Genomic DNA, 18,688 nt, shown 5'->3' on the forward strand with positions numbered 1-18,688 from the left:
TGGCGGCCTCAATTTCCCGTCAATCAACTCTCCCGGCAACAGCAACAGCTGTGCCAGTCAGAACCGCTGAGACATGTTCGCCATCGACTTAAAACGCCCGTCTTCTTAAAGTAAGTTAGTTCTGAGTGTTTGTCGCGGTCAGTGTGATGTTTTTTGTTTTCATTTGATAACTCAGAAACATGAACGTTTAACCAGGGAGCTTCAGACAGATTGGCCAGACGCTTTTGTGTTCAATACATCTGATTTGTGGGCTCATTCGCACTATGAAAATATCACTCTGCTTATAGGAAAGGCTCGATTGAGTCTTGGCTGCGGCTGAAAAAATAGTCCCACAAGTCACAGCTAGATGTGACACTTTAATACTCAAGATATTTGTAAGTAACTTTCACAGCTCTTGGACTTGATTTTCAGACGGGGAGATCCGGGGATTTATCGTCAACTCAAGTCAGTTTGGCTTGCTAAGTGGTCTTGGTTTCCTGGACAACTGGGTAACATACCCCCCCCCCCCCCCCCCCCCGCGCCTCCCATCACCGTACTGCCACACACTCCTTATAACTTTCCTGTTAGCCCTGACTGCTAAGGGGGTGTAGTCTCCTATGTTGTCTCTCAATGCCTGCACTTTTGTCTTCACGTGCAGGACATGGCTGAGAGGAACAATAACGGAGCAGACAGACATGCAGAACATCCCCAGAAACTTCTTTACACTGGTCTGAAGGTTTAAAAGCATTATTATGTATTCCTCACTCTTATGTGTGCAGCCATTCATATACCCCCTTTTCTCTGCCCTCATAGATCTTAACGACAATAGCAGTGTGTTTGGATTTGACCACTGCGATCGCCTCCTGGATGCAATGGATGCTCAGCTTGAGCAATTGCAGGTTTGTGACTCTGTGATTGTCACTTTTCTTTGTATGTTTGTCTCTGTGCACATGTAGGCAAATTTAAAATGATAATAAAAATGATAATAACATAAGCAAGTATGATTAATTTATCCAGGTCCTGCCCCAGAAATGTGAGCTTAATTGCAGCAGTGCAGGTAATTTATATCACAATAACAGCTCTATAAGTTTGTGTTTTCCATGTAATATTATGTAATCTTTTTTTTCTGTGTGTGGTATTTTTCTAGCTCCTCTTGGTTGGAGTCAGTCTCTGGGCAAAGATACGGGCCTGGAAAGTACAAGTGAACAAAATGGTACCCCCATGTCTGGTCTAGATTTGATGAGCGCCCCAGCAGTGCAGCAAAGATATGGTAATATTTTAATATTAGGGCTATTCACAGGAAAAGTTTTAAATTAACAATGTTTTTAACTGAAAAGGCCTTATTTATAGTCTGAGGTAAATATCTTACAACAGTGAAAAGGATTAGTACTAGTGGTGACATAATTTTTCTTTCAGCACAAGCGACAGAAATGCAACCCTGATTTCCAAAAAAGTTGTAACTAAGTTTAAAATTGAAATATACAACAACCCAACTTTCTTGGAAATTATGTTGCTAAATGTATACATACTTAATATGAAGCTGCTTAATATGAGAGTTGGTCAGGCCCCTGTGTTGTCTTCATAGGTGGCCTATAATTAAATGATATATATGTAAAGTATTGTGCAAAAAATCTCAATCCAACACTCATTTCTTTAGATTATACTTCCAGACTTTCTTGGAATTGTTTTAAAATGGTCTTGGGTAATAGTTCTTTATATCTTCTGCCTTAAATACTGTATGTATGTTTTCAGTAAATCACTGAAGCAAAATATGAAGAAATTAGAGGTGGCTTAACACTCTTGCACAGGACTGTGTGGTCTATGTTGATCACCATAATGTTAATAGAGTGGACTTTTCCTTACACCACTTCTCCTCTGCTCTACCTCAGAAAACACTGAGGGCTGCTCGAAAGATCCTGTAACTGGTGACAAAACTGAAAAGAGGTTAGACAGGAGGGACAAAGAGGAAATCGAGTCTTGTAGAGAGCAGGTCATCTGGAGGCTGGAGAGGCTACTTGGAGGCACCTGCAAGGAAGGAGGGCTGGCCGAAGAAATTGGCCCTCCTTCAGACAGTATCTGCACCGAGGACTTTGCTACACGCTTCAGAGAGGAGATGGTAGAACTGACTTTTATAGATGTCAGTATGCAAATGTCGGATAAAGCAGAAGTGACTGAGAGTACAAACATCTCTGACAGCGGCGCTTACCAAAGTAAACAACATGAACGACATGTTTATGATGTTGAAAGAAGAGGTTCAGAAACGACTGGGGAAAGCAGCGATGACACACTCACTCCTCAGCATTCCCTGACAAACCAACCACGTCCAAACAAGAAGAGCTGTGTTTCTCATAGCGCTGGAGCAAATATATCACATGCTGGTGTGAAAGCAGGAGCTTCAGAGACATGCAGATTACCACAGCCTGAGGATGACAGCAGTGGTACAAGTCTGTATCTATAGAATCTTTGAAAGATAAGCTTTCAGGCATGTTTTAACTTTGCTTAGTCAAAGGGGTGAGGATTGAGAGAAAAATGATCCATCTGTTCTTTGGCCATATGTCTGTCCATCTGTGTGTTCGACATGTGATCGAAGGCACGTTCTCTACAGATGTTTGACTGTATGAAAATCATTTTGGCAAAACAAAAATGGTGCCTGAATACCATTATAGGTTGAGGAGTGTTATTACTTCTCGTCTAAAGTAGTAAGTCAAAAAATGGGCTCACATCTATGAATGGTTATAATTCATACCCAAAGCATTAAATATATCACATGCTCTCCCTCCACTCAAATACCAGAACTCTGGATTTGAGCTTTTGGACTTGAGGCCAAACTTTCAACTCAGCATGCACATAACCTAATGCAGTGGTTCCTAAAACGGGGGCAGGGAATTCAATGGCTTCAGGGAGTCACTGCATGAAGTCATGTGCGACCATGGAGAATAATGTTGAATGGATTTAAAGTTGCGCGAATGAATGAACATAAGTGCTAGTAGAGGCCTCTGATGTTAGCTTGGCTGGATTGCTAACTTTTCAAATAGAAGTATGAATGAAAACGTTTTATAACCATTGATAGATGTAATACAGGACACCTTTACGCCTTACGTGTACTGTCAGCTGTAGTTTGTTTGTTTTTTTTTTTTTTTTTAATATATAAGTCTGTTTTCTTCCCTTTTCATTTCAGGCTTCCACAGCACAGAGTTTTTAAAAGACCCTGAAAATGTCAACAGCAGCTGTTCTCCTAAGACCAGGTGCTTGGCAGGTACCACACACGTTACACTGTATTACACTTGCATTTACAAGCACAGCCTACCACACTGATGCTTTTGGGATTCTGTTTATTTGAAATAGTGATTGTGGGCTGCTTGGTTCTTTTCCAGGAGTACCTGTGCTGAGCTTTGACACGGTGTCCATTGACAGCGACCTTGATACAGTCTGCACGGAGCAAGTCAGGCAGCACATTCACAAGTGGCCCGGTAAGAAACAGAAGATATGGAAGTGAACTAGTTTATAAATATGTTTAGACACAAAATATCAGAGTTTGAAAAGTGAAACTGAAAAATTTAAAGGGTAATGAATGATAATTACAAAATCTTTAAATATGAAGGATAATATCTACAAAAAGTATCCACTCTTGTTAGGATGGCACTCTCTCATTCGGTCTGTCACAGAAATTAATGGCCAGTGTAGCAACCAGACTGACATAACAACACAAGAAGAAAGTGAATCTCGGTCTACATCAGGTAAGAGCTGACTACTACTATTTTATTACTATAAAATACACAAAGTAGTAAAGTGTCAAAATAATTTTCTTGTCTTTATTCCCAAAGTACAGAGATCCCCATATGGACCTGTTTGTAACTGTCAACGTAACAGGAGAACAGCATATAGGTAAAATAAATCAAAGTATCAGCTGCATCTATGTTAGTGCACACACAATAGCCTCAGGAAACTTCAATATGACAGGTAATGCACTAAGAGCACAAGGTCTGAAAGCTCTTAATACAATAAAGAGAAAATTTTAATAACTTCCAAAATCCAATTAAAATCTGCCTTTAAATATTTGGTTGTGTCTTTCTGCCAATTGTGCTGTAGGATAGTTGGTTGTATGGTGGGGAAGTTTGGGTTTAGAGCTCTACCCATTGGGACAAACACCCAACAGTATCTCTAACACATAAAATTCTGCAAATATATTTTCTATGCACACAGAAAAATGCCAAAAAATGTCCGTCAAGCACACAAAATTTTTAATTACCCTAATATCAGCCCTTAAGCGTAAGAGATGAACCCAGAAGAAGAACCTTTCATGTCAGCTGGTGATGATTCTGAAGTGCTTCCTGTCAAAACCCAGTTCTGCAACAACACTGCTTTCCAAATATCAATCAGAGTAAAACAGTGCAAAGAAATCTATGTAAAACACTGGAAAGAAGAAACTTAAAAGCTACAGTAGACAAGAATGTCATCTGACCTTAAACATAGATTAAGAATTAGCAGAATAGGAAGGAACACTTACTTTAACAAATTAAGTTCTATAATTCCAGATGTCAGTCACCTAAACTTAATCTCAAAATTAAAAATACTCCTAGGGCAAGTTCTCCTTGTTTTTTAAATACTTTTTCAGATTTGTGTATTCTTCTGCTCTCATGTGTATTCAGACCTGCGAGTTATTTTAGTGACACAGATGAAGAAATGAGCTGCTGGAGCAGCAAGTCCAGGCCTGAGAGGACACTGGACAAGATGCAGTCTGAATGGGTCAAGGTGATTGGCCGACTCTCTGACCTCCGACAAGTAAGACTAAACCTCCGGGGGAAATTTATTCTATTCTGTGTCAGTTGTATAAATTCACTTGCATGCATATGTATGAGATGGTGCTTAGCTTGTTTGTGTGTGGTTTAGAAATGTGAGGAAGAGGAGGAGACGCTGTGGTTGAAGAGGGCTCAGATAAAAGATGTTGAGGTCTGCCTCTCTGAACTTAGACAACAAAGGAAGGTAAAGTCCAGCATTTTCAAATGTTTTTCAGGAGAATGTTTGCTGAAGACTCACTAACGTGTACAAGTAATGGTTCGTGCTGCAGCATGCCTTGCAGGAGTTAGAGCGACTGACTACAGAGACGGCACAGATGGAGGAGGAGAAGAGGACTTTGCAGTCTGTTCAGAGAGACAGCAGAGCAGAGAGGAAGTCTGTTGGGTATAAAATCTCCTCCTACTAACTGTCTCATTCAGAGCCATGTGCATTAACACGGCCAACATCAACATAATATTTGTCTGCATAAAGGAGAGTTTTCTTTATTGATAAAACATCATTTTGCTGCAGCCATGGTAGCTGGCAGCTACAGAAGATGCTGAGGCAGAAAGAATCATGTCTTCTCCAGCACAGAGACACCCAGGAAGATTTTACAGTTCAGCGTCTGTGTAAACAGACTCCAAAGGATGGATCCTGCTTCAAAGCAGTAAAAAAACAAACCTAATCCTGTAGTTAGTGGTTCAGTCCTTGGTTTAATTTTGTTCTTATGTCATCACTTTCTCTTTTTATTGTTCAATAAACAGAACAATGTCATAATGTCGGTGCTGGAGCAGGAAGAAATGGAAAGACAGCTGGATAATGCCAAAACAGAACTGTTTGCTGAGCAGCGACGTGCCAGAGAAAAGCTGGAGTCCATGCAAGAGGTATCATAGGCTGTTTATAGACTATGTAGTAACTCCAAAAATACAAAGTTATAACTAAAAATATTTTTTGGTTTAATGGGACTCATTTTTTATACATGTAAACATGAAATTACATTAAATTGTGCTTTTCTTTTTATAGTCTGCATTCACTTTACGAACAGAAATATTTATGATCTTCAACAATCCAAATGGAGAATCTAAACTTTAATCATAAAGTTGTGGATTTATCATTTTACAATTTTATTTTGGGCTTCTTTATCATTGGGATCTCAATTTCAGTGAGGGTGCTGAATGAAATTTAACAGACAGAATCCATTTTTGTTTGAGTAAAGGCAGATTTAGTGTCTGTTTTAAAATGTCTCTGAATATATTTTCCTTTTGGAGCAGAAATTGGAAGAGACTTGTGAAGAGCTCCAAAGGGCCACAGAAGCAGAGACGTCACTGAGAAACAGATGTGCTTGTTTGGAAGAAAAACAGATGCAGAAAAAGGGGCAGATTGAGGTAGCTTTTTTTTTTTTTTTTTTTTTTAACATAAATATACTGTGTGTGTGTGTGTGTGTGTGTGTGTGTGTGTGTTACTGTTGCTGTTGCTGTCTCTTTTCCTGTTAGGCACTGGAGGCTCGAGTGAGTGGGCTGCAGGGTGAGGTGGGAGAACATAAGATCAGGGTGGTAACTCTGGAGAAAATGTTGGCCCACAAAGAGCTGCAGCTCCTAGATTTCCAGGAGCAATGCAGTGCCTTACAAGCAGAACGAGATGGACTGAAGGTGGAGCAACAGCACTTGAGAATGCAGCACCACAAAACCCTGAAGGAAGTTGAAGAGCACGCCCACAGTATAATGGTAAGTGCTACAAATCCTTTTTTCTTGTTCTATAAGTAACTTTACTAATATGTTTATATTATTAACAGCAAGCCCAAAAGGTTTATTGTGACAGGTTACTGATTTCTCCTCAGTTCATATTCAGGCTAAAAAAAAAAAAGTATTCCTTTGAAAGTACAGACTAGAGAACTGTTTGGTGAGGGGTTGTATCTCAGGTATTCTGTAGTGTCATAAATGCATACATTTTATGTTGGGTGGCGTGCCATCATTAACGTTATTGCACTACATATTATACTACTAGTAAAATACTTTGTAAGGTTACTTCTAAGAGGTCATCCTCTCTTAATTTTGTAGCTAAAAGAAGAAGAATTAATTAAGCTACAGAAATCTCTGCAACAGCAGAAGGAAGAGGTAAAGAAACATGAAGAGGAGTTGCATGTAGAAGCATCGGAAAAGGTACTGATAATCCTTTGACTAACATATGCAACCTTTCTAACATAATTGGATGGTATGAACAGAATGCTCTCTTTTCCCATTTAGGTGTACAAAGCAGTGAAGGAGGAGAGGAGGAAGTGGGAGGCAGAAAAAATGGAAGCTCTGGAGGTGCAGCGTGGGATACTGGAAGAGCAGAATGAAAAGCTCCTGGAAAGTTTGAGGAGCGAAATGCAGAAAGAGAAGAGTAAAGCATTAGCTCTTCAACATCAGGTCATGGAACTAAAAACAGTAAGGGATCTTCCACTTAGATAAATCTAAATACATTTTCTTTCCATGTTTGTATGATTTTGCTTTTATCTCTAAGAAACTGCAGGAGCTGGAAAAGGAAAACTGTACACAGTTGGCTGCAATTTGCAAGTCACTGAAAGAGGAGCACCAGGCGGAGCTACAGATGGCGCAGGTGCAGTGAAACCACATGTTCAAACTCTAGATGTGATGTGACATCTTAGAAAAGTTGACCTGGTGTGCTCTGTAATCATGGCAGAGTCATAGGACAGTTCTGCAGCTCGAGAAGGATGTCCAGCTGGCAGTTAAAGAGGCAGACAGGCTCCGGGTGATGCTAGAAGAAAGGGAGAGCAGCCATAACCAAATCACATCTGAGATGGAGCAGCAACACCAACACTGGACCGAGCAGCTAGCAGCAGAGTGCCAGCATCTCAGCCTGTTAGTGGAGCAAAGTCAAGCCAAACAAAGTGCTGGAAAACTACCTCCCAGGTATAATTTTATGCCCAGTCTTCACAGCTTGTTTGTAATTGGCTTGTAATGCACATATCTTTGTCATTTGCAGTTTCACAGTAGCCGAGGCTTTTATGAACCTAAAAACACTACGAGAGCAGCTGAAGGCTTTTATTAGCCAACTGCACCAAAAGCTAGACTCACGGAAACAAACCAACGAGCAGCTGAGAAAAGAAAAGGTATCATTTGAACTTTACAGCACGCTAAATGTTTATATGGACATATTCAGTAAAAATCTCCCATTTTTCAGGAGCAAGAACTGAGCATCCAGAGGCAACAGCTGAGGCTGGAGAGAGATCAAGCTTTGAATTTTTTAAAGGAACGACTCATTCAGGTCTGAACCCACATGCTTAGACAAAACACACACGCATAGCATTAGAGGAAATTTAACTCCCTGTGACATTTTTGCAGGAACACATTGAGGAGTTGAGCAGCTTAAAATGGGTTCACATGAGTGATGGAGGAGTTCAAGGCGGAGGAGGAGTGGCAGCATGTCTCCGCAAGCAGTTAAAGGCCAAAGACTCTGAGCTCAGGCAGGTTCAGAGGAGCATGGCTGAGTGGAAGGGACAGACCGCAGCTCGCCTGGCACTCAAGTTTGAAGAAGAGTTGACGGCTGAACTGGAACGGTAACGTGCTCAAAACAAAAATGGCATCCTCCAAACTAAACCCAGAATGCAGCCAGGTCATATTTTTCTTTTTGTGTTGCAATAATTTCCCAAAGCTGCTGATCTTGAATCAAACAATACTGTGACATGTATACAGTTTTTGTGCTAACTTTTGTCATCCCACAGGTGCCAGGCAAAGTTGTTAAGGGGCAGGTAATTTTGTGTCTTGGTAAATCAATGTTATACTAACCAGCTGTACAAGAGCATGATCTCACCTCAACTCAATGTGATGCGATGCTTAGACCATAGATCTAACATTATACATATACAACAGATGTTCATGCAGTTATGTTATTTACCCAACAACCAACCAAATTCAGGTTTGCTTTTTCTAGGAAGGCACCAAGACCACAAGATGTTAGGCAGAGGGAGCCTGAAAGACCTGAGGAAGAAATGGTAAATGGTTTGCGCTTCCTGTGTGAAACCCAAAACGTTTGTGTCCTTACTCATTGTTTATGCTATTAAGAAAAATCCTGGTATCATTTTTCTTTTAAGGAATACCAGAAATCGCTCAGCTCTCCCTCCCTCCAAGCTCTGAACTCCCATCACAGCTCCTCAGACATGGCTTCCTTTAAGCTTATACGTTACCTCCATAGCAAAGTGAAGCAGCTCCGTGCTGAAAATCAGGCCTACGGGTGGAGCTCACCTCCTCCCGATTTATCAGGATCCTATCTTGGAACAGTGAGTAAATTCTTCAGTATCTGGTTATTGTGAAGTGACTTTTAATGTTTCCACTTGATGAAGTTTACAGTAGTTATAAATTTCAATACTCCAAGTACTACTTGTAATTTAAAGTCAAGTATTTTTGTGAAGGTTTTGTAATTTTTTTTCTTAATTTTCTAACCCACAAAATTATGTCTTCATTCATATTTAGTCTGACCAAAAAAATGCACAATGAAAAAATACAAAGCTTTACAGCAGTTTAAGGCTATTGATGGTGGTTCTCTGCACTCACATTTCCACAGATTATAAAATAAACTGATAAAACATTAATTCAATTCAATTTTATTTATATAGCGCCAAATCACAATAAAAGTCGCCTCAAGGCGCTTCATAGATACAGAGAAAAACCCAACAATCATATGACCCCCTATGAGCAAGCACTTTGGTGACAGTGGGAAGGAAAAACTCAGTTTTAACAGGAAGAAACCTCCGGCAGAACCAGGCTCAGGGAGGGGCGGGGCCATCTGCTGCGACCGGTTGGGGTGAGAGAAGGAAGACAGGGTAAAAGACATGCTGTGGAAGAGAGACAGAGGTTAATAACAGATATGATTCAATGCAGAGAGATCTGTTAACACATAGTGAGTGAGAAAGGTGACTGGAAAGGAAAAACTCAATACATCATGGGAATCCCCCGGCAGCCTATGTCTATTGCAGCATAACTAAGGGAGGATTCAGGGTCACATGGTCCAGCCCTAACTATATGCTTTAGCAAAAAGGAAAGTTTTAAGCCTAATCTTAAAAGTAGAGATAGTGTCTGTCTCCCGAATCCAAACTGGAAGCTGGTTCCACAGAAGAGGGGCCTGAAAACTGAAGGCTCTGCCTCCCATTCTACTTTTAACACAAATAGCATGTTTCTTTAGAAGAATCTCAGACTAGTATCAGTCATGCATACAGCCATGCTACCCATGTCTGATGGGAATATTAAAAGCACTAATTGTTTTCCAAATATTGATATTAACTGCTATTATTGTTTCATTCACAGATCCCTCAGAGTACAGACACAGATGGGAGTTAAAGCAACACAAAACCTTACACTGTGTGAGCGACTGCACACCAGTAATAGAATGCTCTTCAAATCAGCCTTATTTAAAGTTGTCCCATGGCAACAAATATAAATCATTCACTGTTCTAAGATAGGAGGTTAACAAGCAGGTCACAGTGACATATGGAACAACTGGAGATGTGGTCATCACATTCCTCTGTGCTAAGGCAGTAAGGTTTTTATAGCTTGCAGTGAGCTGTAAACGACAGGAGCTGACATTTCTCTGAAGACTAACGATCATGTGAGTTACCGTACATTAAATAACCTCATAAAGCTGGCAGGGCTTTAACAAAGTCCTTAGAAAATGCTTAAAAATACATTTACAGTTTCTGCAAGGCTGAAGCAAAATGTAACGTATTAAAGGCTTTTGAACCTGTCTACTTGTACTCGCTGTCCATTAATCTGAAGGGTTCAAAAATATGGCTGAATTTGGAAAGGGTGTGAAGTATGATGATCACTATTGTAAGAGTCAAACCAAATACAAACAACTATCCAAATATTTGGGTAGAGCTCCATTTACAGTATGCATGCATGGTAAATGAATTGGTACTTACAGTATTATAGCGCATTTTACTATAAGCCATGTTCACACACACAAACTTGCCTGATTCAAGCACTTTCATCCAATGAAAACTGGGCAGAATATACACATGAAAACTGTACATTTATTAAAAAACAAATATAAAGTTTATAGCACCCAATGGCTAGCTGAAGTTCTGGTCATGTGCATATGAAAATACAGTCAAACCATAAAAATCTGCATTTCCATGACTTTATAAATTCCTCCAAGCTCCCCTAATGGCATACTTGCTAAGCAATAGAGATGATCTCTCCGCCAGAAGTATTACTACAAGCAGGAAGGCATGCCACAAGCAAATGTGATGCTCCACGCTGATGTTTAAGAAATATAATCATATTTACAACACATCAGCGTAGTGCTGGCCAGGCTTTGGCAACGTAAAAGTCGTTTCACTTCTTACGGGAAACATCAATACTGCGAAGTATTATGTAAGGCTACTTGCTGACAGACCTTGGAGATTATGTCAGTTATTATGTTACAAGATCAAATGGGATTAAAGTCAGAAAACATAAATTACTGCCAAGAAAATGATGCGCTTCACAAACTGTTCAAAACTTCACAATATCCTTATAAAGACAAACTGACCAGCCTGAAGTTGTTCCACATCTTTTTAAATCTTTTTACTTTGCTACGAGTCTCCAGTCTTTCACTTTGGCATCACTTTGTGGAGAAACACTATTACATTTCCATCTCCTCCTCTCCAGAGTTGTGGGCCACAGAGAAACTGTACAGAGGAGAGTGTGTGTCTGCTGGTGGACTTGAGGTGTTAAGGGGACTGGGAGATGGACATGGAGTTGGAGTCTGCCGACACACAGTCTGTTGTTTGCGCTGTTTTTGTAATGAGTCCTTAAGTCTCTGACTGAAGGGATCTTCTGGTGGCCGCCATAGCACCAGCTCCATACAGGAACGGCTCCTAAAGTGTGAGAAAGACGAAGGTGACACAAATATTAGCATCCCTAAAGGAGTGCAACTGCGCAGACTTCTTAATCAAGAAACTCTTGCCAGTTGAAAACAATATTTGGAGTCCATCTCACATCATTACTCATATTTTTGTTTTTTTCCTTATGTTGTAAATTTGCCTGTACAGTCTATTTCTTGCTTTTTATATTCTTAACTTTTGTGTGAATCTGCATGCTCCATCTGCCTGTCGCTTTGCTGCTAGAACACCTGAATTTCCCCAATGAGGGACAATAAAGGATATATCCATTTCTATTTATTACTTAAAAATCACCATTAAATGTTCCAATAACAAAATAAACATACACAGACTGGGCTACTGTGTGGGGGAGGATGTCACTGATGCCCTGCCGCAGGCCCTTCTTCAAACTGTCAGACATCACCAGCACCGGGCGTCTCGGAGCTGGCTCTACATCCAGATCTTCATCCTCATCGTCCTCCAGTGTTATTCTGTGATACATCAATAGTACATTGTGGGTTGTCACTCTTTCTTGTGATGTAACCCCCAAACTCTTCACCAACACTGAATGCCAGATTTAAGAAAAAACCCACTTTGAATTATATAAATGTAAATGTTATGTATTTACATTGTTCTTGACAATGTAAATACATACGTGAAAATACAAAACAGTCTGAAGGGTGGTCTGTGGGCCTGACATATACATTGTATGCACATTATAAACAGAGACCTGTGCTTACAGAGGTACGTTCAGGATTGACCTCAAATACTCAGACATCAGAACTTTTTACTGGGTTACATCACTATGGTTACTTATTCTACATACCAAAACCTGCTTCGGGGCATGTACAACATACCCAGGATTATGTTTCCATTATCTGGTTTCACTTAACCCATCATTCGCAATCAGGATAATCAAGCATATGAAGCTAAATCTCTAAGCCAACCCAATGTTTCCCCTGCATGTTTACATGAAAGGGCTTGGCAACATCTGACCAATCACAAATATGGGTTGGTGAACTGGCAATAGAATCAACTCGTTTTACAAAGGAAGATACAACTATCATGCAGAGGTTAAAGACACAATACACACCATAATACAGCTGCTGTGAACAAATGACAAGTTGTGTTTTGTTCATTTTTTTTCTCCCAAATGTTATACATTGCATACCTGTCTTCTATCTCCTGAAGTTTTCTCTGTGCGGCCTCGATCTCCATGCAGGAGCTCTCCGTCTCAAGTCGGAACAGGGAAGAAGAGGTCTGCGGCAAAGTGGTGTTATTAGATGTTGTGCAGGACTGTGGAGGCGCAGGACAGGCTTGCTGTGCAGACTGAGAAGAGCAGCTGTTTGCACCAGACCAGTCACACTCTGTGCTAGTGCTCAAATTTGAAGGAGCAACTTCTGCCTCAAACATTAACCTCCTCTTTTTGGCACTGCAACCCCTGATAAAACAATCATATAGTTTAACACTTGTGTAGGGCTAAGACAAGCATTACCAAATGCTTTTATTCTTTTCTTTTTTTAATAATTCATCTCTCACTTACTCATCATCTGCTCTCCTCCTGTGCTTCCTGAGGCATCTAGTCTCCCAGTTGCTGTGGAATAGAGGCACAGAAAATGCCTGTGTCGGGCTCAGAAATAAAAGTATATTTCAAATTAAGCCAAAGCTGTCTGACAAATGTGGTGAAAACAAACAAACAAACAAACAAATAGTGCACTGTGCATCAGTTACATACCTGTTAGAGACTGTCGCTGTCTGTACATCCTCAATCATACTTGAAGGTCCGAGGTCGAAGTCGGGAAGGCTTGTGGGGCCTGAAAAGGAATACATGGCTGGCAGGCAGCTCAGCTCACTGCTTGGGGGCGCAGGGTGATGCATGCTGGCCCAATCGATGAAATGTTTTTGAAGAGCTACGCGAGTAAGCAGCTATTAACGACTCTGATCTGGAAGATCAGTATTGATACCAGTCAGTTAAGCCGATAAAGGTTTTTTTATTTTTATTTTTTTACAAACTACATGACGCACATGTTATTTGTTTACATCGCGCTAGCTGCCTCCTATTTAGCTAGCTATAACGCTACTGGCGTTAGCATGTTAATGATAAAACTGTGTGTTATTAATAGATGAGAGGTAAACACACGACAGCCTCATCCCTGCACTGAACAGCCACTCTGCACAAGTTAAGCAAAAATATTTGGCGTTAAAGAGCGAGTTGTGCAGCTGCCCTGCCCCATTGCCGTTTTTGTTGTTGACAAATGTGTTTAGTTAGCTCGCCTCCGTTCAGAGCTTATTTATTCTCCTTTAGAGAGTTCCCATTTTCACACAAAAATAGTTTTTACAAGCTAAAGTCGTACTAACCTAATCGCATGATACCCCCGTCGAATAGAAAAAGATCCAAAATTAACTGTCACCGTGCTCTGTGGACTTCTTCTATGATAGGCTGGGTCAAACTGACGTTAGCTCCTTACTCTGAGTCGCGGCAGAACAGTCGTCAAGGTTCTACAAAGTGCGCATGTTACGTTTAGTGGGATTGTGGGAAATGTAGTTCCAGTGGATGTACTACAAACTGTAGTTTCCGAAAAAGAAAAAAAAACGACAAAAAAAAAACCGTCGTGGAAATGTAAAAGTGATCTCTAGTGACAATAAGACGGTGTTGGCATTTTATTTTTTAATATTAGAGATTTTTTCTTAATTTCCGGTCAGCTGACGTTTAAAGGGACCCTCTCGCGTTATGATTGCAAATGACCAGTCATGTGACAGTGAAATACTAGAAGCTGTTGTCCCAGCTCGTCTCGTCACTCGGCTGTGATTTTTCACTTTGGACGATCCGTGGAGGTAACACGCTACTGTTTACAGGATATGTCAAAACAACGCTTTGATTTTATAATCATGTGATACTTATTGTCTGCTGTGATGCTGGCACACAATCCATGTCACTATAAATGAGTTATTTTTATATTTATTTTCTATTACTTGTACATGCCTTCCTCAAAGATCCTTGCATTTTTATCACCCGCAGTGACTGTATATCTGTTTTACTTTTACTGTTTTTGTTTTTAACTTTAACTGTTTAGCCGAGTTGATTCATTTTCTGTGTGCCTGATTTTTGTATGTTTTAACCAGCAGGTTATCCAGAATGATAACTTTGGTGATAATCTCAGCACTGATTGGTTTTGCCTCTACCAAACCATGTGGTAAGTAGGCCGACTTTAAAAAGACCTCTTTACAAATTAATTAAAAAAAAGAAAAAACGTAACTATACTAAACTTCCTAAAGCTGCACTAACTCTGAGGCAACCCAGTTTGCAAATACACTTACTGACGAGTCTGGACATTCACAGATGTTGCAATTGCGTATTTAATGAATGTGAGTGATACATTGTGTTGCTTGTTTACTTAGTTGTGTAGGATTAACAGTGAATGTGGCTCCTCTTTGGCCTTGATCTGCTGAGAGTGTTGAATGCAGTAGTGATGATTCTGTAAATTAGTCCTGCTGATGCAGCAGCTATGGTTTTGCAACACTTTCAAAAGTTCATGTAAATGTCAACAGCAGCAGAGCAGAGATACTTATAGGTTTTGTTTGTGTCAGGTGACTTTTTTTTTTAAACCTATAAAGTTAAATTCCAGATACAGAAGGCTCCAACACTGAGCTGCTGCTTTCACTCAACAAGAATCTCCTTCGCTCTCTGGAGAGCCAGGAGGGACTTCCTAACCCCAGTGTCCACTTGGCATTACGCCTTTCCAATAACCACAACCTGGCCAAGGAGAGCGAACACCTCAACAGACTAAAAAATGAATTGCACAATGACATTCAAAGGTACACACACACACAACACACATTTATGCACACTTAAACACTTTCTATGAAGTCCTCTTTCTCCCCAATGTTCTCTACTGAGCCTTTTTTCCTCCTCTCAGCTCTCTCTCTAACAGTCAGCCTGTGACTGGTGTGCTGGCGCTCTACAACCTGGCTTTAAAGTCCTCCTGCTATGATCTCAACACGGTCAGCTTCACTGTAAACGAGAGGAGTGAAGCACTGCTGACACACCTGAAGAACCAGATGGAGCTGGAGAAAGAGCACATTGCCTGTAAGGTTTTTGTTTGTTTGTTTGATTTTTAGTTTCTGAAGGGCAATCATTGTCATAAATTTTTTTCAGCAATCCTCTCCTCTTTGATGTGCTACAGTATCTGACCAGAGTTTACCTAATGTAGAGGACGGGTGTCATATTTCATAGTTTGTGAATTTAGCAGGGATAGAGTAACTTTCTGTCTAATTTCATCCAGACTGAAATGCCTCATAATTTCTCAAACATTGCTGTGAAGTTGTGGTTCAGTGTAATTTGGTTTAATTTGCTTCTTCTCTCCTGCATTCAGTCAGCCACCGCCCTTTGACCAACTATTACCAGTACTCCCTGGGTGTGCTCGCTCTCTGTGTGAGCGGCATCAGGGTCAACAACCATGTGACCAACAAGCTCATCAAAGCAGCAGAACATGAGCAGTTCAAACATGGAGAGTCTGAGAGTGTGGGTGGGTGAAACATGCCTTAATGGTGTCTTTAGCTGTTAACATAAAGGTGAAATAATGATGCAGGAGTCACCCTGCTATTACCTACTAACAATCATGGTTTTAGGATAATTTAGTTTACCGCTGATGACACATGATGGAGTAAACATATATTCACTGCCGTGTTATATTTCAGATCAAAATCCACTGAGTTTGAAGCTGAGGCCACCTGATGGATATTTAACAGGAAGCTCTACATACAGTTTAGCTTTCAGTTGTTTGTCTATGCCACAGCTTGCTCTGGCAAAGCGGTTACCTCTTGTAGTGCTAGCTTAGCTTTCACTAAACATCTACATTAGTATGCTGTGAAAATGCTAAAAGCTTTTCACTTTGTATTTTAGCTTTGAATACAGCTGTAATGATGCAGTTGTGCTAATATTTTATCCAATTTTTCTCCTCAGATACGTATGCCATGGCTGGAATGGCACTCCAGTGTGTGAAGGACTCTGGTTCTCACATGCAAAACGCTGCTGGGCTAGACACCGCTCTTAGCAAGATCAAGCAGAAGCTTCTAGCCTCCCGCAGGGCTGATGGTCATATTGGTAATGAATTCAGCACAGGCCTTGCAGTTCAAGTAAGGATACTCTCTCTCTCTCTCTCTCTCTTCAGAGACTTCTACAGAGCAATATCTTTGCAGCTGAAGTGTGTTTATTTGATGTGTTCAAGGCCCTGTTAGCAATGGGCAGTGAGGTTGCAGAGTGTGCCGCCTCAATGGAGGCCATGAGGACAGCTGCTAGAAGCAACGCATACCACAACCCCATGGCCATCTCTCAGACTCTGCCTGCTCTCCAGCAAACATCCTACATGGCAGTTAAAAGCAAGGAGTGCCTCACTGAGGATAGTATGTGCAGCATCATTTCTACCCTCTTTGGCCACTTTAGGTTGTGTCTGTTGCCATTCTAACATTGTTATATGTGTACCTTCCTGCAGACACTCTGGTGCTTGAGCCCTTAGATCCTGTAGTGGTTTCACCAAACCAGGTCAAGGTGAATGTGATGGTGGAAGTGGTGACATCCAGCGGAGCAGCAGCACTTTACTCGGTGCATGTGCCAAAGGGCAGCTCCCTGCTAGAGGCTCTTGAACTGCTCAAGGAGGAAAATGTTGGCTTCACGTGAGTTCATGCAATTGTATTTTACCTTGCGCGTGATTGGCTGCAGTGAGTAGTCTCTGACGATGCTGTGTGGCAGGTTTGAGAAGGAGTCCAGCCTGTGGGGACCTTTCTTAAGTGTGGTGAATGGAGAGCAGGCCAGGCAAAGTGACCGCAGATACTGGCACCTCTCCTCAAATGACACTGCACTCACTGAGGGTGAGTAGACACACACATGCATGCAAACACACTTTAGACTATGACGCACAAACGAGGATTTCGTTGATCTGCTTTCACTGTGTCTCTCTGTCAGGTGTCGGTGATTTCAAGATCGAGGCGGCTCAAAGGATCACCATCAGAAACACGAGCTACTGATGTTCCAGCCAATCAGTGATTAGATGATCAGCACTTTAATCTTTATGAACTAATGATTACACCTAAATTGTCTCTTGGCATCATATATCAATAAATCCCACAATTACTTAACAGAATGTTTGCATTTTAAGTAGATATGAAGATTGAACAAAAGTGTAATTAAGAGCCATTTCAACAAAGTTTGTGTGGAATATTTTTACTTTGGAAAACGTTTTTATGATTATAATATAATTAGTATGAAATGTCAAATAAAATGACTTTTGTGATTATGCTCTTTTGAAGACTTTTTTTGAGGACAATCTATTTGTATGCTTTTTATATTGTTACAAACAGTATAAACCAGTGACAGTTCATCTGAATTTATTTATTTTCTATTTTTTTGGATGGCTTTTCAAAAGTATGTAGTTTGAATAAAAATAAAATAATAAAAATGCAGAATAAAAAAAAATGTAGTGCCTGTTTAGCTTTCACACTGCGTTACTGCACGCTGACTGCTGAGGTAAATCATTGTCTTACAGGCTAGGTTGTTTGCACTAATAAACAGGTGCCATGAATCTTTGTTAACATGGCTGGAGTAGATGTGTCAGTGCACTAAGGTTGAAAATGGCATCTTTCATATTCATCTGGCAAAAATAATTTATAGGAAAGTTTGTATCTATTTATTAAAGATTGGTTGAGGACCCTTTGCCACATGCATTGGCTGCATATAAACATCATTATATTACAGTTTACGGCCATATGCACATCATATATTGTAGGGTATGGGCCAAATTTACTAAGAAAGCTAGTGGAGTCGTCTGCGTGTGATGGGAAGGTGTGACGCTCACTAATATCTGCTGATTACAGGCAACGAGCTAATTTTCGAACGCAGAAGCACGTGCTGTCCGTGGTCCTGAAACGTGACAACAACGTGAAAAATCAATGCCATTACGTTGAGTGTTTAATATGTTTAAGGCGTTTTTGCGTAAAGAAATGGTGCTTTGCAACACTATGGGACGGTAAGAATTTCTGACAGGCGTTCAAGAAAATTAAAGAAGTGACTTTTGTTGG

At 40.5% G+C, this 18,688-nt stretch overlaps 3 protein-coding genes across 8 annotated transcripts; 2 read left to right on the top strand and 1 right to left on the bottom strand.

Annotated features, from left to right (window-relative positions):
* Window positions 1-45: 45 nt before the first annotated feature.
* Window positions 46-10,495, top strand: LOC146697012 (uncharacterized). The gene is made up of 29 exons (XM_085475423.1): window positions 46-110; window positions 412-488; window positions 638-707; window positions 793-878; window positions 997-1,036; window positions 1,127-1,249; window positions 1,869-2,423; window positions 3,158-3,235; window positions 3,354-3,449; window positions 3,615-3,716; window positions 3,804-3,864; window positions 4,629-4,761; window positions 4,870-4,962; window positions 5,048-5,160; window positions 5,287-5,422; window positions 5,520-5,639; window positions 6,027-6,140; window positions 6,249-6,479; window positions 6,813-6,914; window positions 6,999-7,181; window positions 7,258-7,353; window positions 7,438-7,667; window positions 7,741-7,867; window positions 7,939-8,022; window positions 8,100-8,314; window positions 8,480-8,506; window positions 8,689-8,749; window positions 8,849-9,034; window positions 10,059-10,495. The coding sequence occupies exons 3-29, from the start codon at window positions 641-643 to the stop codon at window positions 10,089-10,091; spliced, it is 3,492 nt and encodes a 1,163-aa protein (XP_085331549.1). The 5' UTR covers window positions 46-110; window positions 412-488; window positions 638-640; the 3' UTR covers window positions 10,092-10,495.
* A 268-nt stretch (window positions 10,496-10,763) lies between these two features.
* On the bottom strand, window positions 10,764-14,159 carry ccdc117 (coiled-coil domain containing 117). 5 transcript variants are annotated; one of them, XM_085475429.1, is made up of 6 exons: window positions 13,973-14,159; window positions 13,350-13,557; window positions 13,158-13,244; window positions 12,786-13,055; window positions 11,962-12,105; window positions 10,764-11,611 (listed from the first exon to the last, which is right to left on the bottom strand). In XM_085475429.1, exons 2-6 carry the CDS (start codon window positions 13,490-13,492, stop codon window positions 11,377-11,379), a joined length of 879 nt encoding a protein of 292 aa, XP_085331555.1. In that variant the 5' UTR covers window positions 13,493-13,557; window positions 13,973-14,159; the 3' UTR covers window positions 10,764-11,376. The 5 variants fall into 5 exon arrangements, with proteins under 5 accessions (XP_085331555.1, XP_085331558.1, XP_085331557.1 ...); XM_085475432.1 differs by having other exon boundaries at window positions 13,350-13,428; window positions 14,026-14,156; XM_085475431.1 differs by having other exon boundaries at window positions 13,350-13,428; window positions 13,973-14,156.
* A 205-nt stretch (window positions 14,160-14,364) lies between these two features.
* On the top strand, window positions 14,365-17,907 carry tcn2 (transcobalamin II). Of its 2 annotated transcripts, none has more exons than XM_085475426.1 (10): window positions 14,365-14,449; window positions 14,738-14,808; window positions 15,241-15,430; window positions 15,532-15,701; window positions 15,988-16,140; window positions 16,578-16,750; window positions 16,843-17,017; window positions 17,107-17,287; window positions 17,364-17,482; window positions 17,577-17,907. In XM_085475426.1, the coding sequence occupies exons 2-10, from the start codon at window positions 14,751-14,753 to the stop codon at window positions 17,636-17,638; spliced, it is 1,281 nt and encodes a 426-aa protein (XP_085331552.1). In that variant the 5' UTR covers window positions 14,365-14,449; window positions 14,738-14,750; the 3' UTR covers window positions 17,639-17,907. The 2 variants fall into 2 exon arrangements, with proteins under 2 accessions (XP_085331552.1, XP_085331553.1); XM_085475427.1 differs by having other exon boundaries at window positions 14,368-14,449; window positions 14,741-14,808.
* The last annotated feature ends 781 nt before the right edge of the window (window positions 17,908-18,688 follow it).

This window comes from Copadichromis virginalis, linkage group LG12 (genome assembly GCF_057382275.1).
Source record: "Copadichromis virginalis isolate Kocher_CV1m ecotype Utaka linkage group LG12, C_Virginalis_male_GT1.1, whole genome shotgun sequence".
NCBI classification, from domain to species: Eukaryota; Metazoa; Chordata; class Actinopteri; order Cichliformes; family Cichlidae; genus Copadichromis; species Copadichromis virginalis.